At 38.5% G+C, this 20,081-nt stretch overlaps 1 protein-coding gene and 1 long non-coding RNA gene across 2 annotated transcripts; one reads left to right on the top strand and one right to left on the bottom strand.

The window, feature by feature from the left end:
• The first annotated feature begins 604 nt into the window (after positions 1–604).
• Positions 605–13,731, top strand: LOC103509876 (pantothenate kinase 4). The gene is made up of 16 exons (XM_026824085.1): positions 605–637; positions 2,740–2,851; positions 3,410–3,428; positions 3,680–3,784; positions 3,853–4,070; positions 6,352–6,567; positions 6,868–6,974; positions 7,216–7,412; positions 7,555–7,668; positions 9,720–9,802; positions 9,892–9,961; positions 10,407–10,494; positions 10,885–10,995; positions 11,523–11,804; positions 12,406–12,575; positions 13,226–13,731. Exons 1-16 carry the CDS (start codon positions 605–607, stop codon positions 13,425–13,427), a joined length of 2,127 nt encoding a protein of 708 aa, XP_026679886.1. The 3' UTR covers positions 13,428–13,731.
• Positions 13,732–16,988: 3,257 nt separating this feature from the next.
• On the bottom strand, positions 16,989–18,182 carry LOC113467731. The gene is made up of 2 exons (XR_003391697.1): positions 17,626–18,182; positions 16,989–17,020 (listed from the first exon to the last, which is right to left on the bottom strand). It is a non-coding gene; the product is annotated as an uncharacterized LOC113467731 (long non-coding RNA).
• Positions 18,183–20,081: the final 1,899 nt, after the last annotated feature.

Here is a 20,081-nt window from a genome sequence, read left to right as displayed (position 1 = left end):
ACAAAAATTATAATTATGAAAGATGAACTACGAAAAAAAAATAATCATTTCAGATGTATCGAACTGTGGACCTGCTTCCTGCGACCCTAGATGATTTACCATTCAGCCAATATTTAAGTTGATTTAAAGGCGCTTTAACAAACCAGATATAAATTTCAATCATTGCGACTTTAGCGCTTCTACGTGTAGCGGATGTTTAGAAAACCAAATTGAAAAAAAATCCCACGGCCTGAGGTATTTAGAAAACCAAACTGAAAAAAATCCCACAGTCTGAGGGATATTGAGGGGCTCCTTCCTCTTTAGTGTGCTGCTCCGAGATTTTCATTCCACTTCCCCTACTTTAGCGTCAACGCTGCGTCTTAAATCTCTGATGCGAGTCTCGAGTAGCTTCAGGTTCCGCCATATTTTTTTACCGCAACTGCTCCATTCACATTTTAGGCCTGTTTTTCATTCCTACGCCGCATCGACGCGGCGTCACTCGACGTTAACTCTGCGTCAGGAGTGGGGGGTAAAATTGTGGAAACCCAAAAACATGACATCTAGCGAAGAAATTACGAAACATGAAACAGTGAAAGATGGAAACTTCCCTCAATACAATTACAAAATGGCGGAACTGAAGCTACTCGAGACCTCGAGAGTCGCATCAGAGATTTAAGACGTAGCGTCGATACTTAAGGAGGGGAGGTGGACTACTGAAAAACACGCGTCACTTCACGTAGGGTTCGCATCGTACCCACGTCGGAATGAAAAACACACCCAGAGTTTTAAGACGTAGCGTCGATACTTAAGGAGGGGAGGTGGACTGAAAAACACGCGTCACTTCACGTAGGGTTCGCATCGTACCCACGTCGGAATGAAAAACACCTTTTGAAAAATGCTCATTTGTAAAAGCTCCTTTTTGCGTTTAACCTAACCCTACAATAACACTGGTCACTGCTCATTTGTACGTTTAACCTAACTCTAACTTACACTGGTCACTGCTTATTTGTGAAAGCTCCTATTTGCGTTCAACCTAACCCTTCAATAACACTGGTCAATGCTCATTTGTGCGTTTAACCTAACCCTAACCTAACACTGGTTTCACTGCTTATTTGTGAAAGCTCCTATTTGCGTTCAACCTAACCCTTCAATAACACTGGTCAATGCTCATTTGTGCGTTTAACCTAACACTGGTTACTGCTCATTTGTGCGTTTAACCTAACCTAACACTAGTCACTGCTCATTTGTGCGTTTAACCTAACCCTACCCTAACACTGGTCAGCTTTCACAACTGCTCATTTGTGAAAGCTTCTTTTCGCATTTAATCTAACCTTAATGGAAGGCAGATTGAAAGTTTTTTTTTATTTAAAACAATAGAAAACAAAATTTTCAGGCATGTACGGAATTTTCATTCAAAATGGCGCCCCATATTGGAACACTGTTGCAGCTAGATTTTTCTGAGGAAATACATAATACATCTGACAACACCGTATAAATGGCGATTTGTGCTTTTTTGCTTTTTTTTTTCTCTCTCAGCTCAGCTCTGTCTCTGTCTCTCCTCCCCACCTCTCCCCAAGTCCCCACTTATCATATTCTTCTGATAAGATAAGGAAAATGAAGTTAAATTAATTCAAGAGTTCAAGCTATATTTTGATGATAGGTAATAAAAAGTAATAATAATTATTATTGTTTACTCACATGAAGAGCATGGATGATGGAAATTAGTACCCTACACGCCTTACACTTGAATTTAGACCACGCTACGCCACTGCTGTTTACTCAATACATTAAAATACCTACCTGGCTTTCTCAACAGATTTACATCAAAGAGGTAAGTAATGTTCTGTTTTCCTTTCTTACCCTACTACCTACCTGCTTTCTTACCTCTAATCTCCTAATCTATTAAAAAAGGTAAGTAAGATTTCAAATACATTTCCTGTCTATTTCTGGTAGGTAGTATAAATTATGCATTGTTTTTATGGAAAAGTTAGTTCAAGGCAATACTGTACTGTACACATAATCACATATTCCTACATACAACTCAGTGTACTTTTTAAGTTGTCTCTGTACTTACTACCTATTTAAAGAGGTTTGTGAGAGGAAACTGTATTATAGGTACTTAACAATAGAGGCAGAGGCCTTATCATGCCAAAATTGAAAGGGGGACAGGATAGGAAAAAGCCAGCTGTTCTGAGATCGAACCTTAGCTGTTGATCAAGTTTGCCCCTGGTGGGAATTGAATCCATGATTCTAAAGTCAACTAGGCTGGCTAAAAGTTTGTTCTTGAAAAAGGGTGCCATAAGACTAAAAAGGTTGATATAACCACTGTGCTAAGCCTTAAAAGGGTCTTTACCTATAACAAACAGTAATAATTTGTACCACCAAAATACCTATTTATTTGATATAATATTGAATTAAAATTTGGATCTCACTTTGTTAATTCAATTATGTAACGAAGGTATGCTTACAAGTACATACTAGTAACAAGCTGGGCTGTCCCTCCGGGAATTTTTTAGCCCATAGTTTGTTCAATTATATTGAATTAAAATTTGGATCTCACTTTGTTAATTCAATTATGTAACGAAGGTATGCTTACAAGTACATACTAGTAACAAGCTGGGCCGTCCCTCCAGGAATTTTTTAGCCCATAGTTTATTTTGGATGCATAAGGAGTAAGAATAACTAAAAATTTCACGATTCCAAGCAATGTACAGACAAATCTACAATTTTATTTATATAGATTTCCTTCTTTTTTCTCAGGATACTTTCTCGTACGAGAACAAAGAGAATGCTCGTCTTCATTTCGTCAAGTTCGAGACGAAATATATCGCGGATTGTTTGGATTTCATAGCGGCTAACCTTTACCTAATTTGTTTAATATTCAGTTTATTATCATTCTTTATTTGATTTTTTGATTTTACTTTCATGTAATGATTTAAAATCAAGACTAGAGCCCATTCTCCCTCTATTCCCAATATAATGTTTAAGTCACCCATCCATTTATTGGCCTTTCTTGGTGTAGCTTAACATAGGTGATGCTAAAACCGGTCATAAATGATTAACTGAAGTGTTATCTAATACTTTCCTGCTTTGGTAGTTTCTCAAAAAAAAAAAAAAAAAAAGTTTCAATGTCACTTAGAACTGTATAACTGCTAAGGTCTACCACTAGTAGATCTCTACCAGCTTAGTTCGCTTGGAGTTTAGCTCGCCTGCCTTGCAAGCGCTACTTCGCGGGTTCGATTCTCTCCCAGGGCGAATTTTATACTAAACAGATAAAGTTCGTGCTCGGAACAGCTGGCTTTCTCCTATCCTGTCCTCCTTCTCTCTTCGGTTTCGGGACGATAAGACCTTAATAGTCTTATCGTTTTTGATCTTTGGTTGACTCAGTTTCTACCTAATACATACTTAATTTCCACCATCATATTTCCAGTGTCACACATGGCCGTGATGCTTAGCGTGTAATCAAATAAAATAATAATAAAAAAAAAAAAATATTTCCAGTGTGAAAAAAGAGTAGGTATTGAAATATGGAAATTGATTGCAAAGGAGGCACTTAGTACTTAATGCTGTGATTTCCACAAAAAAAAAATTGTGAAAAAGCTTTGCTTTCTTGCTGTTAGGTTACACAAGCTTAGTTGAGTTCTTTTTCTCCCGATCTTGAGCTTCACCACAAAGAATTAATAGTGATTTTCATTTCCAGTGTGGATAAGGAGGATGAAATGGAGTGTCTCATCCAGGGATGTAACTTTTTACTTCGGAACATATCGGATGAGGCATTCGTGTATAATCGACACGGGAATCCCGAGTATGACTTTCAACTGGCTGAAATCTTGAGCTTCACCACAAAGAATTAATAGTGATTTTCATTTCCAGTGTGGATAAGGAGGATGAAATGGAGTGTCTCATCCAGGGATGCAACTTTTTACTTCGGAACATATCGGATGAGGCATTCGTGTATAATCGCCATGGCAATCCCGAGTATGACTTTCAACTGGCTGAGCCCAATATATTCCCCTATCTGTTGGTCAATATAGGATCCGGAGTTAGCATTATGAAAGTCGAGAGTGATAGCAAAGTGGAGAGGATAGGAGGTGAGTGAATTGTATATTTATTCATTTGATTGAAATTCTAAAGCTGTGTTCACACATAGTCGACCGCGTAGATCGACGAGGTGAAGAGGTAAATCTATGTTGTGCATGCAGTGTACGGTTTCAGTCGACTATGTTTGGACACACCCTAAGAAAGAAAACCAATCTAAGATATCTTTGAAATATCTCGTGAAAATTAGGATTTAAAATAGAAAAAGTGCATATGTGATGTAGAAAATCAGTAAATACTGCTCTTCGCAGTTCTCTAAAGTGCCTACTTATTTGAACTTTTGGTATTTCTGACTTCTGTATGCAGAGGTTCATATTAGGTAGCAATGTTGATAGATGCCATATTAAATTTCGTTGATTGTTAAGATGATATTGATTGAAGAATTACTTATACTTTGTTATGAAAAGCTTTGCTTGATGTCTGTTCCACAATATGCTGTCCAATCCTATTGTTTTTTTTTTTTGTAAATAGGGCCATCAGGCTGATGGCCCTTTAATATAGCTGATGGCATCAGCTATATTAAAGCCCTATGTCACTGCAACTTGTTTAGATATTTTGGGACTATCCCTTTAGTTACCTAAAATTTACTTATGTAGGTATACTTAGACTTCTTATGAAGGCTAGTGTTCTTTTAGGACTGATTTCTTTAACTTCTTCAGGTGTTATGATCATCTTTGAGAAGTATAACAGTCGTTTGTGAGAGGAAGCACCACATTCACATATATGATCTGTTAACCATTTTTCTTTCATTCTCCTTATTTCAGGAACTTATCATCAAAAACACTATGGAAGATGTGGAGGAGAAAAGCAGTTCAAATGGAATTGATCGAATGAAAGAAGAGAAAAACCCCAACAGCATTGAATTGCCAGAAACGATTGAGGTGTTTAGAAATCTGAAGAATGCCAAACGATTTGCCATAGACATTGGTAAGGGCCAAGGGCCTAAAACTTTCTCCCCCCTGAGACTATCAGGGCCAGAGTTTTAAATTTCCTTGTTGGCCCTGAATTTCATTAGATATGAATCATAATTGAGAATTTGAGGGCTCTCTCTCTCTCTTTCTCTCTCTTCTCTCTCTCTCTCTCTCTCTCTCTCTCTCTCTCTCTCTCTCTCTCTCTCTCTCTCTCTCTCTCTCTCTCTCTTTTTTGCCTCTTTTGGGTGGAAGCACAAAATAAATACCTAATGAAAAGACCAATTTTATGAGTCATTGGATCAAGTTCAAGTTAGTCTTCACAAAAATTTACTCAGGTAGGTGGCATAATCATGTCAATCTAAATTTTCCCATGTTCCATTTCAGGAGGATCACTGACAAAGATAGCATACTATTCTACTGTATCACATAGGAGAGTGTCCTATGATGGAGACTCAACAGATAAAGAGAAAGATCCGTCTAAACAGACACAGGTAAGTGGACTTTGAACGGGGAACCACGAGATTCGAATCCGGGCCGAGGCGGAATTTTTTCTTGGTACTCTTCTAGAATCTAAATGATGATCGGTGTTCCATTGCCGTTTTTGTCGTAGCATTGAAACAGCAGCTAAAATAGACTTGTTTTTATTTTAAATGATGATCGGTGTTCCATTGCCGTTTTTGTCGTAGCATTGAAACAGCAGCTAAAATAGACTTGTTTTTATTTTTATTATTATTATTTCCTTCTTTTTTCTCAGGATACTTTCTCGTACGAGAACAAAGAGAATGCTCGTCTTCATTTCGTCAAGTTCGAGACGAAATATATTGCGGATTGTTTGGATTTCATAGCGGCTAACCTGGTAGTTCATTCAACTGTAGAAATTATCACCAATAAAGACAACCTAAGTTCATATATTATGACATGAAAACTGAAGACATTTTTGTCGACTTTCATTAAAATTAGATGCATTGTTTGAGAGTCTGTTATCAACTTATCACGGAACAAACAAAATTGTAGTGTCACTTATGTTGTTTTAAAACAGAAATAGTGACCTTTTTTTGAAAAATAGTGATATCCCCCAAAAGAACCCTCTATGTTGACATTTGAACGCCAAGAAATCCAAATACATATTACTTAACCACATTTACTTTTTTCACACTTCACCGTATTTATTTCACTTGAAATATCTCGTGAAAATTAGGATTTAAAATAGAAAAAGTGCATATGTGATGTAGAAAATCAGTAAATACTGCTCTTCGCAGTTCTCGAAAGTGCCTACTTATTTGAACTTTTGGTATATCTGACTTCTGTATCAACTTCGTTAAATACATCTAAGAGTCTAACTTATTTTCATCTTCATTTCCAGGGACTGCCACAGGAGGGGGCACATTCTGGGGGCTCGGCTCCCTCCTGACCAAAGCCAAGGGGTTTGATGAGCTGCTGGAGTTAGCAGAGAAGGGGGACCATAGACATGCAGACATGTTGGTCCGGGATATATACGGTGGGGATTATAAATGTCTGGGCCTCCCTGGGGATCTGATAGCGTCCTCTTTTGGGAGAGTGTGCAAGCAGGACACGATGGGTGAGTATTGAACATTGTGGGTGAGTGTGAAAGCAGGACACTGTGAGTGACTTTTGGTGTACCCATTGCACACTTTTAGGTCATTAGATAGTGTCCCCTAAAGATGGATTTCATAAGATGCATAGACTTTTTTTTTTCCTCTGAAGGTATTTCCTCTGAAGGTATTTTACAAGGGATGTCTTGAATATCTCTACACTTTGTGAGTCCCTTATGTCCCTGTCCCAATAAAGAGAGATCTGTATGTTGGTAGGTATGAAATCAAAAACTAACTTATTTTATGCTGGCTCGTTTTGTTTACAGAGGGCCAATGTTCGGAGGCTGATTTGGCGCGAAGTTTGCTGTTTGCCATCAGCAACGACATCGGACAAATAGCGTCACTCTATGCCATGATGCACAAGCTCAAAAAGGTAAGTTTTTCAAACGAAAAAATTCTTCCCTCAACAAAATTTTCTTATTTAAATAGTTTCGGCGTTTCTTGTCAGTCTCTTCCAGGCAGCCCTATTGTGTATCTCAGGTCCTGATAAATAAAGGAAGGTTACTAAAAACAAATTTCTCGTTAACTATAAAACTCCGCTCCCAATTTTAATTGGAATCCACTTTTTTCTTTCAATGTCTCATTCAGTGTTCCGTTTCCCCCCTTCATTGCAGGTGTATTTCGGTGGCTACTTCCTACGCAATCACCCCCTCAGCATGCACACTATATCATTCAGCATCAAATATTGGAGCAAGGGGGCTGTCCAGTCCCTGTTTCTACGACATGAGGGCTACCTGGGAGCCATAGGGGCCTTCCTGCGAGGCGCTGAGTGTGGTGCGTGCCAGGTTAGGTTAGGTCTCAAATATATCTGACAGACAAGTGTGACATTCATCTAGTAGGTTAGGTCTCAAATATATACGACAGAAAAGTGTGACAACATATAACATTGCTACTAAATAAAAACGGCGGTGAAGTAGTTATCACCCCCTCAGCATGCACACTATATCATTCAGCATCAAATATTGGAGCAAGGGGGCTGTCCAGTCCCTGTTTCTACGACATGAGGGTTACCTGGGGGCCATAGGGGCCTTCCTGCGAGGCGCTGAGTGTGGTGCGTGCCAGGTTAGGTTAGGTCTCAAATATATCCGACAGACAAGTGTGACATTCATATAACAGTATTAATATACAGAACACACGAGTCTAACGTAGATGTTGTTTCATTGCTGCTAAATAAAAACGGCGGTGAAGTAGTAAAGAAGAGTCCAGTTTGTCCTAAAAGCAAGAAATGTCAAAATGAACAATGTGATCATCCAAGCCAAACAGTGTGTTCTAATTGTTATGTTCACCTGTGTTCAAAGTGTCATAAGACTGATGACAAGTGTTCTTCTTGTGAAAGACAAGGCACAATGCAAACATTTGTATCAAACTGCCTTATTTGTGATGCTGAAGCAAGTTTTCGTGTTCCTGGTAAAAAGACCTTTAATTTGATATATAGGTCAACCAGGTTTGGATAAGTCCTTCTATGGGGACAGACAGACCAACTGACCGACAGACAGACAACACCGAAGCAAATACAATAGTCCGTCCCTTATACCTTTTTATTACTATCGTAATAATAAAGGAAGGATGGGCTAAAAATGGTCGTAGCTAGGTAGGTACAAGTAAATAAGTACCTACTGCTAATGTGCTATAAATAGGTACCTAGTTCAGTTCCCCAATCTTATCTCAATATCTAACTCTAGTACCTATACAGTTAAATAGATATCAACTGGTCTAACAAGTTTCTTGTTTGAATATCTAGGCTGTTTATTATTTGATATATTAGGTATGTACAAAATGTACATAGATCTTACCACACTTGAAACACATAGGGAGCAGTTAGGTAGGTTGGTAGGTACTGACAAATATAAGCAACTCTACATAAGAGATATTCTTAGCATACTATACAGTTAAATAGATATCAACTGGTCTAACAAGTTTCTTGTTTGAATATCTAGGCTGTTTATTATTTGATATATTAGGTATGTACATAGATCTTACCACACTTGAAATACATAGGGAGCAGTTAGGTAGGTTGGTAGGTACTGACAAATATAAGCAACTCTAAATAAGAGATATTCTTAGCATACAACATAGGCATCTAAAGTAAAGTACACATGGGTGTATTTATAGCCCCCCTCTGTGGCACAGGGGGGGGCTGGGTATTTGGGGCCCCTCAGGGAGATCTGGGGCCCCAAATCTAGTAATATACCGAAAATATCTGCCCCCCTCAATCCACTTTCATCCACGAAGGCCAACCCCCAGACAAAACCTTGCAAGGGCCCCAAAAAGTACATACCTATGTCTCTGAAAGTACATGTACTTTATTGGAAGCACAATACATTTTAGTGACAGTTTATTTACCTACTGACATTATCACTATTTACTCATGTCTTATCACTCTTACCAGGCTGAGGCTACAATCTCATGTCACTTGTAGGACTACACTTCATGTTCCATGAGATTTATTACTTGGTGTTATATATGCAGAGGTGTCTTATCACTCTTACCAGGCTGAGGCTACAATCTCATGTCACTTGTAGGACTACACTTCATGTTCCATGAGATTTATTACTTGGTGAATTATTACTTGGTGTTATATATGCAGAGTGAAGAAATAAAATATGAGTAGGTACTTAGGTAATATATTACATAACAACATAACTCGCATTTTGTGCTTGGGAGGGGGGCTTAAGCCCTCCTCCACCCCGGGGGCTTCGTGTGTTCACTACGTTGCGTATACGGTCGCGCTGCGCGCTCCCGGGGCTTTGCGGGGTTGTGCATAGGGTTGCACTTCGCGCTCCCTTGTTTACGGTCGTGCTGCGCGCTCCCGGGGATTCGCGGGGTTGTGCATAAGGTCGCGCTCCCTTGTTTACGGTCGCGCTGCGCGCTCCCGAGGCTTCGCGGGATTGTGCATAGGGACCATAGGGTCGCGCTTCGCGCTCCCTTGTTTACGGGCGCCGGGATTCGCGGGGTTGTGCATAAGGTCGCGCTCCCTTGTTTACGGTCGCGCTGCGCGCTCCCGAGGCTTCGCGGGATTGTGCATAGGGTCGCGCTTCGCGCTCCCTTGTTTACACCTCTAACACCTATTAGCGGGAATATGTGTATTTTTAAGATCTTCTCTTGTTCTGGTTTCCAGAGAGTACTGGCTCAACTGTTTCGAGGAGAGTGTGAACAAGTTTGCTGAGAGAGCCATTGCGTCTCAACCACATAGTACAACAGGTGAAGAGAGAGCTACCAAGTTTCGCGAGAAATATGTCTGAACAAGTTTGCTGAGAGAGCCATTGCGTCTCAACCACATAGTACAACAGGTGAAGAGAGAGCTACCAAGTTTCGCGAGAAGTATGTTAGCCGATTGCATCATCTGAAACAGCATCCCTTGTGAGTTGAAATCCCTGCTAAAGTACTAGTACATAGTGATGTATAACCAACGGGGGCTTGAACACTGGAACCAATGGGGTAGCCTGATTCAACGGGTCTTGTGGGTAGGAGAAAGGTACTTAGTAGTCCATTGAACTTTAAAGAGGAAATATACGGAACCTAAAAAGCCTGATGGAGACCAAGATTTAATATAAATATTTCTTTTAGGTGAATATTTTTGTAAAATTTCATCAACATTAGACAAACTGTTCGAAAGTTATAATGAAACAAAGTATTTCTTTGAAAAGTTCTGCTACGGTGGCTTTGAAGGATTAAAATTGGATATACCATTTGAAAGTTTTGGCGAAACAAGAATACAGAATAAACTAAAGGAAAAATCGTCTCGTTCAATTAATCATAATGGATTATGTATTTTCAGACTCTTTTGTTTCGATTATGATTTCAGTGCTTACGGAAACCTGACTGTGAGGAGCTTGCTAGATACCATTGAACATTACCTCAAAGAGTTCGATTTTCCCGACCCATATCTAGAGGTATGTACGAATGCACGAGTATTTTTGCCAACAGATCATTATGAAAAACATATGCTTGGAACTAGTACACATTTATATTTAAAACTTTAAAAGAGCTATTAAAAATCATGGGATCTAGTTCTTCAAATATGTACCTAGGTATTGTAGGTGCACAAAAATGAAATTTTACGTAATGCTTTGACATTTTCCCTCTATTGATAGAGGGAACTTCACAAAGTTACCGAGTATTCTATAATGAATTTTCCCTCTACCTGCCGAACCCACTTGAGTGGGAAAAGGTGAAGAAGAAGAAGAATTTTCCCTCTACCAAAAACTTGCGTTTTGGGTCTTAGCTCATTTAGATGATTTAGGATTACCTACAATTAATTTGTGGCACACCTCATATTTCAGCAAAAGCAGAAGGAGAACGAATCGGCGCTGGGGAGTTTTGAGAACAGACTGACTGAATTAGATGCCTTGACTGAAAGTTCGTCAAGTTCGAGACGAAATATATCGCGGATTGTTTGGATTTCATAGCGGCTAACCTGATCAATAGTATTGAATGTATGGACGGGAAAAGTATCAAAGCTACGGGAGGCGGAGCATATAAGTATGCCAACCTTATTCAGGAGAAACTTGGCCTGTCGTAAGTATCTACAATTCTACACAGTGTAAGTTTCTCAAAAAAAAAAGTTTCAATGTCACTTAAAACTGTATAACTGCTAAGGTCTACCACTAGTAGATCTCTACCAGCTTAGTTCGGCTTAGTTCGCTTGGAGTTTAGCTCGCCTGCCTTGCAAGCGCCACTGCGATTCTCTCCCAGGGTTATACTAAACAGATAAAGTCCGTTCTCGGAACAGCTGGCTTTCTCCTATCCTGTCCTCCTTCTCTCTTCGGTTTCGGGACAATAAGATCTCAATAGTCTTATCGTTTTTGATCATTGGTTGACTCAGTTTCTACCTAATACTGGGATTTGGTATTCGAACTAGCTTTCTCCTCCTTACCAGGCGATCTTACAACCACTGTGAAATGTTTAATATGTAGAATAGAATGAAGTAGAGTGGAATACACGTTGTTTATCCTGCTGGAAGAGGCCTGAAAAGTCCCTTTACTTCAGCAGTAAAATAAATCATAAATGTCAACCCTTCCAGTATTGCATATTTCCGCTTTCAGACAGACCTTGGCTAGTGGATGATTTGGACGATTGGCTAGACCGACTAAATAACGGACCCCCGCACAGCAAGGCGGCCATCTTTGTCGACAACAGTGGTATTGACATTGTGCTGGGTATTCTGCCCTTTGCCCGTGAGCTACTCCGGAGGGGAACCAAAGTAAGTACGAAGTACTTAAAACAAATACTATGGTACCTGTTTGAACGAAGTAACTTCTGAATTTGATTTTGGCGATTTTACCTTAGTTTGATTTACCATAACTTCCGAACGGTTTTTCCTATTTTGATGAAATTTGGCAGAAATATTCAGCACATGAAGGATTTTTTGAGGCTTCATCCGGTCTACAAAGGTCCCATGGGCTTTTTTAAAGATATTCTTTGTTTCGCCATACCTTCTGAACGGTTTGTCCGATTGTGATATAATTTGGCAAACAGGTTATGACACTTTATTAAAAAATATTTCGTCTTTTTTGTCTTGGATAAAAGCCTCAATCATTATCAACTGATAATTTCCTTCTGTCTTTTATGGGGTACACTGGATTGAAGCAATTGCTGGTCTTCTGACTAAATCTATTAGGGTACCCAATACCAACTCTTCTCTTGTCCATTTCTTGTAATCATCTCTCTCTCTCTCTCTCTCTCTCTCTTTCTCTCTTTCTCTCCCTTCCTCGCTCTCTCTCTCTCTCTCTCTCTCTCTCTCTCTCTCTCTCTCTCTCTCTCTCTCTCTCTCTCTCTCTCTCTCTCTCTCTCTCCTTCATCAGGTGATCCTATGTGCCAACTCAGCCCCAGCGCTGAATGACGTAACATATTCCGAGCTAGTAGTTCTATTGAGACAAGCAGCAACTGTATGTCATATAATAGCCAATGCGTTGTCATCAGGCCGTCTAGTTGCCATGGAAACAGCGCAGGCCGGACCCTGTCTGGATCTAAGGTAAATACTATCGCGTCCTTTACAGCCTTCTCATATACCCTCTAAAACCCTCTCCTTCTTCTCAAATGCCGTCAGTGGTCTGTTGAAAATAAAGATTATAGAGTACATTTCGCGAAAAAATCGTATATGGCATTCAGGAAAAGAAAAGCTTTTTCCCCCAAGTAGATTTTACCGTCAAAAATCCAAGGATTCATATTCAGTGGATAAGAACGGTCGGTCTCAAAAAGATCTAAGATGACTGTGGAAAGAAATCGGAATTAAATCTCAATTCTCTTATTTTTGGGGTTTTGTATGTATACTATCGCGTCCTTTACAGCCTTCTCATATACCCTCTAAAACCCTCTCCTTCTTCTCAAATGCCGTCAGTGGTCTGTTGAAAATAACGATTATAGAGTACATTTCGCGAAAAAATCGTATATGGCATTCAGGAAAAGAAAAGTTTTTTCCCCCTAAGTACCTAGATTTTACCGTCAAAAATCCAAGGATTCATATTCAGTGGATAAGAACGGTCGGTCTCAAAAAGATCTAAGATGATTGTGGAAAGAAATCGGAATTAAATCTTGTGGGGTTTTGTATGGCTTTCATCTTGGTACAAACTTTGGCAGTATTTTAATTGTTTTCTCTCTCCATTTTGGTTTTCTCCCTTTCAGTCGCCTAGGTCGAGATTTAGCCACAGAGTTATCCTCCATAGACCTGATAGTGTTGGAAGGCATGGGTCGCACTGTACACACCAATCTAAATGCCAAGTTTACCTGTGAGAGTTTGAAACTAGCTGTCATCAAGAACCGCTGGCTTGCACAACGACTTGGAGGTCAAATGTTTAGTGTGGTGTGTAAATATGAACAACCTTGACCTCTAATAATATGATCAACCTTGACCTAGGTAGATATGAACAACCTTGACCTCTGATACCTAGGTAGATAAATATGAACAACCTTGACCTCTGATATCTAGGTAGATAAATATGAACAAGCTTGACCTCTGATACCTAGGTAGATAAATATGAACAACCTTGACCTCTAATACCGAGGTAGATAAATATTAACAACCTTGACATCTGATAGACTTTTTTTTAATTGCCTGATATAATGTATAAAATGACCAATAAAGATCAAATATAACTACTTATTTAATATTAATATTTACAATAGCAAAATCTGCCTTTTATTTAATTATTAATTTATTAATATTAAGATTGTATTATTATAGGCGTGATTTATTTATGGCTAGGACCACAATCTGAGTTTAAAGTTTAACTCTTCAATTAAGCAACTTGACTAGATTTGTTGACTTCAAAATTTTCAGTCAATCCCAAGCAACCAAAATAAGATTCTATCTGGGTTCTGGGTAGAACCCAGATAGAATCCGGGTAGGAAAGAGGATAGGATCAGATTATTATCCGACTCGGATTTTATCCCGATTCTACACGGGTAAAAACCGGATAAATGCTCAAACTAAGTTTAAACTCTGGTTGTTACCCCGGTCATTATTTCGTATTCATTTTATTATTTTTTTTTATTTATTTATTTATTTTTTTTTTGCAAAAAAAAAAATCTGGCTAGAATCTAGTGCTTAATCTGAAGAAATCTAGTAGACGTGTCACATCGGCAACACTGCAAATTCATACGTAGGTACCTGTTGCTTCTTTTGAGGTTTGTTATTGTTTGACTTATGACTTGTTTCTTGTTCTTGTTGTTTGTTGATTGTTGATGAAGAACATCCAATGTTGTGATAGTGGATAGTGGATTAGAAAAATATTTAAAATTTAAATAATTTATAAAAACAAAAATTAGAAAAATAAATGTTGGCAGGTGGGCCAATAAATGGTAGGTTTTTTAGGTGGGCGAATAAATGGTACACTTACTGTAGTTTTAGCATATTAAATTGTAAAACAAAACTAGTTCTGACAAAATTTGGGGTTCCGCGTTCCGCGATTATGATACTAGGTAATTCGATACGATATAGGTACCTAATACCTATGTACTTACCTATGTAGTTTTAGCATAATAACAGTACATAACTTATTTAGAGCCCTCAAACATCAAGGAATGGACCAGCGGAATAATCATAAGGCTGGTCCAAAATTGAGCAGAATAGGGACACAAAACTTGTATTTTTCCGGATATTTTCCTTTCCATGGCGAACCACCTTTCGTACTTCCTATGGTTTATAGTACAGGTGCTATCATGCCAAAAGAGAGGAAACGAGCCTCTGAAGAGGAAAATACGACTAAAATTGAAGAAATAAAGCGCTATACCTTCTCCTAGAAAATGGAACCCCATGAATGAATGACCCATTTAAGAGGAACGGAAACAGTAAATCGTCGCTCCTTTTGTTAACAGCAGAATTAGAATTACCTATATGAGTTAGTAGGTACGTGGTTTGAAATAAATTAAATGCTGACAGTTTACAAGTAATTCCAATACATACATACGTTAAGGTGTGAATAAGGCAGTGGAGTGCAGCTTGGTTCGGAAAGTACTTCATAAGAATACATAGGAAGCAGTAGGCAGCGGCCGCACAGCTCGGCAGCGCTGCCCGGCAGCTAGGATCGGAACGCCACCTTAAGAGAAAAATTGGACACACAAAGGTTGTTGGGTATCTGTAATAAAATTAACTAATTACCTAAATACAATCTGACATACCTACATAATTAATAATTACATATATAGGTAGGTACTTATTATCTCTTAAGTCAGCTCCCATGGCGTGGTGGTCACTGCACTCGCCTTGCACGCGGGAGACCCGGGTTCGATTCCCGGCGGGGTCAAGAAATTTGTATCATGCAAATGATTGATCCCGTGACTGGCTGTTGCGGGGCCCACTCAGCCTCGTGAGGAAAATGAGTAGCTATGACATGTAAATGCGCATAGCGACCGGTGCCAGCATGGTAGGTAAACATTGGTTGTTAGGATTATTGAGATACTTAGTGGGAAAAATCCTACAATGCTGCAGTGAGCACCAAAGTTGTGACATAATAACACAAAGAAATTGCATTTACATTACATTTACATTTACATTACATTATCTCTTAAAATCAAGCCTTAAGTAGAAGTGCTTTCTGAATAGATAATGTCTTGTAGGGAGGACATTTTGGAAGAACTGAGAGTGGTAAGTTCAATAGGTTAGGTTAGTTTAAGAGAATCCTCAAGCTTACTCCAAAACATCTCTAAGTGGGGTAGGAGAGAGGTCCCTTTTTCAACTGATTGGGACACACGAGCAGGCAAAACCTCGAGAAGATTGAAGGTAGGTACCTATTATAACAATGATAATACTATGAGATAAAAAGAAAAGGATAATTTTGTTCAAGATTTCATTTTTGTTAACCAGGTATCTAAGCTAATGTTCTCAGCCCATGGAATTTCTCAAGAAAGTAGCCAATCAAACTAAAGATGGTAGGTACTTAGACCTAATTATTGATCATGTTTTAAAAATATTACTTAGGTAATAGGTATTTAGCCAACACCTAACACCTGAATATAACTTGATTATTTAACCCACATCCTCCTAATTATTAGACAAACATTGTGACCACTGCACACTGAGGCAGGTGAAACTATAATCCAACAAGTTATTTTTTGGTGTTCTCTTGTTGACACAGCAGCCAATGGGAAGTATTGTGTCTCTTATTATTATCAATTCATCCCTTAGTGTCCTTCTGATGAGGACATATTTTTGGCCAACACCTGAGAGCAGCCTAAGACACGTTTCGTTCTTATTGGAACTCATCAGTTAGACATAGCTCTCAGGTGCTGGCCAAGAATTTGGAAGTGTTATTTAAACTTCAGAGATGGAAATTGTGGAGAAACGAGAACCTGTGTTTTCTATGTAAGATTATAATTATTTGTGTTGAGTGTTGTTGTGAGTGCCACAGGTAGGTACTTTACTAAGCCCTCTATTTAGGCCATTTTTTCATTATTTTTTATAGATATATTCTAAATTATCATTATTTACCTAAGGAATTTTAACATCAAGCAATATGAAAGTTCTCTCAAGAAAATTGAATAACTTTTGGACTTGGAGTCTTGGAGACCACAGGGTTTGATTCCAGGAAATGTTATTTTCTCTCTAGCAAACAGAGGTTGAAATCTTCTAGTAATAATGATTAAAAGGTAATAAAATAGGTAGGTAGGTAGGTAAGCACTTAGGTATTATAGGTAGGTACCTTACAGCAGAAGAATTCTTGGACTTGGAGAATTTCTTTTGAAATTGAAGGTATTAAAAGCACAGAAACTATTTTCACTATCACACTCTCCTCGAAACAGTTGAGCCAGTACTCTCTGGAAACCAGAACAAGAGAAGATCTTAAAAATACACATATTCCCGCTAATAGGAGTTAGAGGTGCAACACCATAACACCTGAATATTGGCCAAAAATCGACAAAAGGAAAAAACGATGAGGTTTCAGACGCACACTCTCCTCGAAACAGTTGAGCCAGTACTCTCTGGAAACCAGAACAAGAGAAGATCTTAAAAATACACATATTCCCGCTAATAGGTGTTAGAGGTGCAACACCATAACACCTGAATATTGGCCAAAAATTGACAAAAGGAAAAAAAAGTTACAACTTAAAACTCATTTTTTTTGGGGAAAATCATATCTGGGACCACAATCTGACATTGAACTTGGTTTCAGACAATGGGATTAAGGAAATTTCAAACTTTTTAGCTGACTGATTGGTTGATTTTAAACTTTTTAGCCAATTGTATGGCCCAATCCAATTATACAACTAATGGGAAGATTGATCTACAAAGTATTTTCTACCAGATATTTTATGTAAAAAAACCCCTGTAAATACGGCAAATCACTGGAGATTTTTAAATCTAAAGTTGGAAACATTTACGGAGACGGAAAGTAAGATTTTAGCTGACTGATTGGTTGATTTTAAACTTTTTAGCCAATTGTATGGCCCAATCCAATTATACAACTAATGGGAAGATTGATCTACCAGATATTTTATATAAAAAAAAACCCTGTAAATAAGGCAAATCACTGGAGATTCCAAATCTAAAGTTGGAAACAATTACGGAGACGGAAAGTAAGTAATACCTGGCTTCTTGATCGGCATTCAAGTCGACCACATCAGGTACATAGGACTCAGGATCTTTCAGCAGAGGACAGAAAGTGAGTAGAGATTTCCAGCAATCCAACTCTAGTTGATCCACTGGCACATTGCTGTCGTCAATGAAGATAGATGGCTGCCGCTGACGTTGCAAACCAGAACTGCCCACGTAGTTCTCCAACCAGGAGTATTTGTCACTGTCTGGAAAATTAAGTTGGAGGGAGAGGGTTGAATGATAGAGATTGCCCCAGGGAATAATTTGGCCGTTTGATTGTAATATCTTGTATTTGTGTGCATTGAATTATAAATTATAACCAAGAAAGTGTCTAAATAAAAAAACAGAATGGAAGAAAAGCTCTTCACTGTATACTAGTGGTTCAGTGAAGTGTGAAATAAATACGGTGAAGTGTGAAAGAAGTAAATGTGGTTAAGTATTATGTATTTGGATTTCTTGGCGTTTAAATGTCAACACGGAGGGTTCTTTTGGGGGATATCACTATTTTTGTTTTAAAACAACATAAGTGACACTACGATTTTGTTTGTTCCGTGATAAGTTGATAACAGACTCTCAAACAATGCATCTGATTTTAATGAAAACATGGGCTGAGAACATTAGCTTAGATACCTGGTTAACAAAAATGAAATCTTGAACAAAATTATCCTTTTCTTTTTATCTCATAGTATTGTTACGGGGTCGAGCGGATTTCGAACACTATCAAATGTCTTCTGACAGTTTCATTTGTCCATACACGGTGGGTTTTGAGTCAGCTATGTGTGATACATTCCTAGGGTGTATCATGCCCATGATTAATTCACCGGGTATGGAATTTGATATTCATACGCGACTTGAAAAAGTTCATACTGGATAAATATTCACGCAACTTCAAACTTCAGAAATATTAATGTTACTAATTGAGTCTCAATGAACTTCAAACAGTGCAAATCGAATTAGGGCGCCGCAGGCGAATTTTTTAAAATTTGGGCTACAACGTTTCAATTTGGGCCATTCGAACTTGAGATTTTCAGCGCTGCAGGCGAAATTTTTCAAAAAGTAGGTAGATATGTGCCTCATGCTTGTCACAAGTTAATTTTATGCAATTTCTTTGTGTTATTATGTCACAACTTTGGTGCTCACTGCAGCATTGTAGGATTTTTCCCAATACATATCTCAATAATCCTAACAACCAATGTTTACCTACCATGCTGGCACCGGTCGCTATGTGCATTTACATGTCATAGCTACTCATTTTCCTCACGAGGCTGAGTGGGCCCCGCAACAGCCAGTCACGGGATCAATCATTTGCATGATACAAATTTCTTGACCCCGCCGGGAATCGAACCCGGGTCTCCCGCGTGCAAGGCGAGTGCAGTGACCACCACGCCATGGGAGCTGACTTAAGAGATAATAAGTACCTACCTATATATGTAATTATTAATTATGTAGGTATGTCAGATTGTATTTAGGTAATTAGTTAATTTTATTACAGATACCCAACAACCTTTGTGTGTCCAATTTTTCTCTTACAAGATTTTTTTTACTCTACCTAGCTAATTGAACTTAGAGTTGTTGGATAATACTTAATAAATTACCTACCCAACCAAGTAGATACATAAATAGGTAGGTTGTTACTTAGGTAGGCATAGGTTAACGTCACCTTTATGGCGCGACCAGGCTGCTCGGCAGCGCTGCCGGGTCGCGCTGCCCGGCAGCTAGGATCGGAACGCCACCTTTACAAGATTTTTTTTACTCTACCTACCTAATTGAACTTAGAGTTGTTGGATAATACTTAATAAATTACCTACCCAACCAAGTAGATACATAAATAGGTAGGTTGTTACTTAGGTAGGCATAGGTTTCTTGGTAGGTTCCTATAAGCAATACTTACCAATTTCTAAAATCCTCAAAAGTATCTTGTGCTATCCTTTAATAAACTGCTAGAAAATCAACTGCTCTGATTTGTGCTCCCTTTCATCAACTATTCTTTGTTGGACATTCAGTGGTACACTATTCATCATTTGGTAAGTTGAAATAAGTAACTTTGTTTTATATGTACCTCCTAATACTTGAGGTTTGGATGAATCAATACTTACTTACCTATGTAGATACCTAACTACTTTATTACGGGATGCTACAAGTAAACTGCCTAGTAGTGCCTAGGAAAATCAGAGTAAATTACTTCAAGGTGACTTACTTTTTACCTACAACTAACTGTTTACCTGTTTTGCATGCAGTTTTACCATAGGAAAATTTAATTATTAATATTATGTACCTACCTATTCCCTAATTATCTATGTAGGTGGTAGGTGGGTACATTATTACATTATCAAATACAATCCAAGATAGGTAGGTATCTATGTATGTACGAGTAGATATGTATCTATGTAGATACCTACCTACAGGAAAATCTTGTCGGTACATTCGAACCTGTCCAATTGAAAATCC

Source organism: Diaphorina citri, unplaced genomic scaffold, assembly GCF_000475195.1.
Source record: "Diaphorina citri unplaced genomic scaffold, Diaci psyllid genome assembly version 1.1 scaffold539, whole genome shotgun sequence".
Taxonomy (NCBI): domain Eukaryota; kingdom Metazoa; phylum Arthropoda; class Insecta; order Hemiptera; family Psyllidae; genus Diaphorina; species Diaphorina citri.
This window is presented reverse-complemented; position numbering and strand designations above follow the sequence as displayed.

Coding starts and splice junctions, on each gene's coding strand:
- LOC103509876 (XM_026824085.1), top strand. CDS start 605: ATGGCGGAACTGAAGCTACTCGAGACCTCGAGA. Junction 7,413..7,554: donor TTAGGTCTCAAATATATCTG/ACAGACAAGTGT, acceptor TATATCATTCAG/CATCAAATATTGGAGCAAGG. Junction 10,996..11,522: donor GACGAAATATATCGCGGATT/GTTTGGATTTCA, acceptor TATGTAGAATAG/AATGAAGTAGAGTGGAATAC.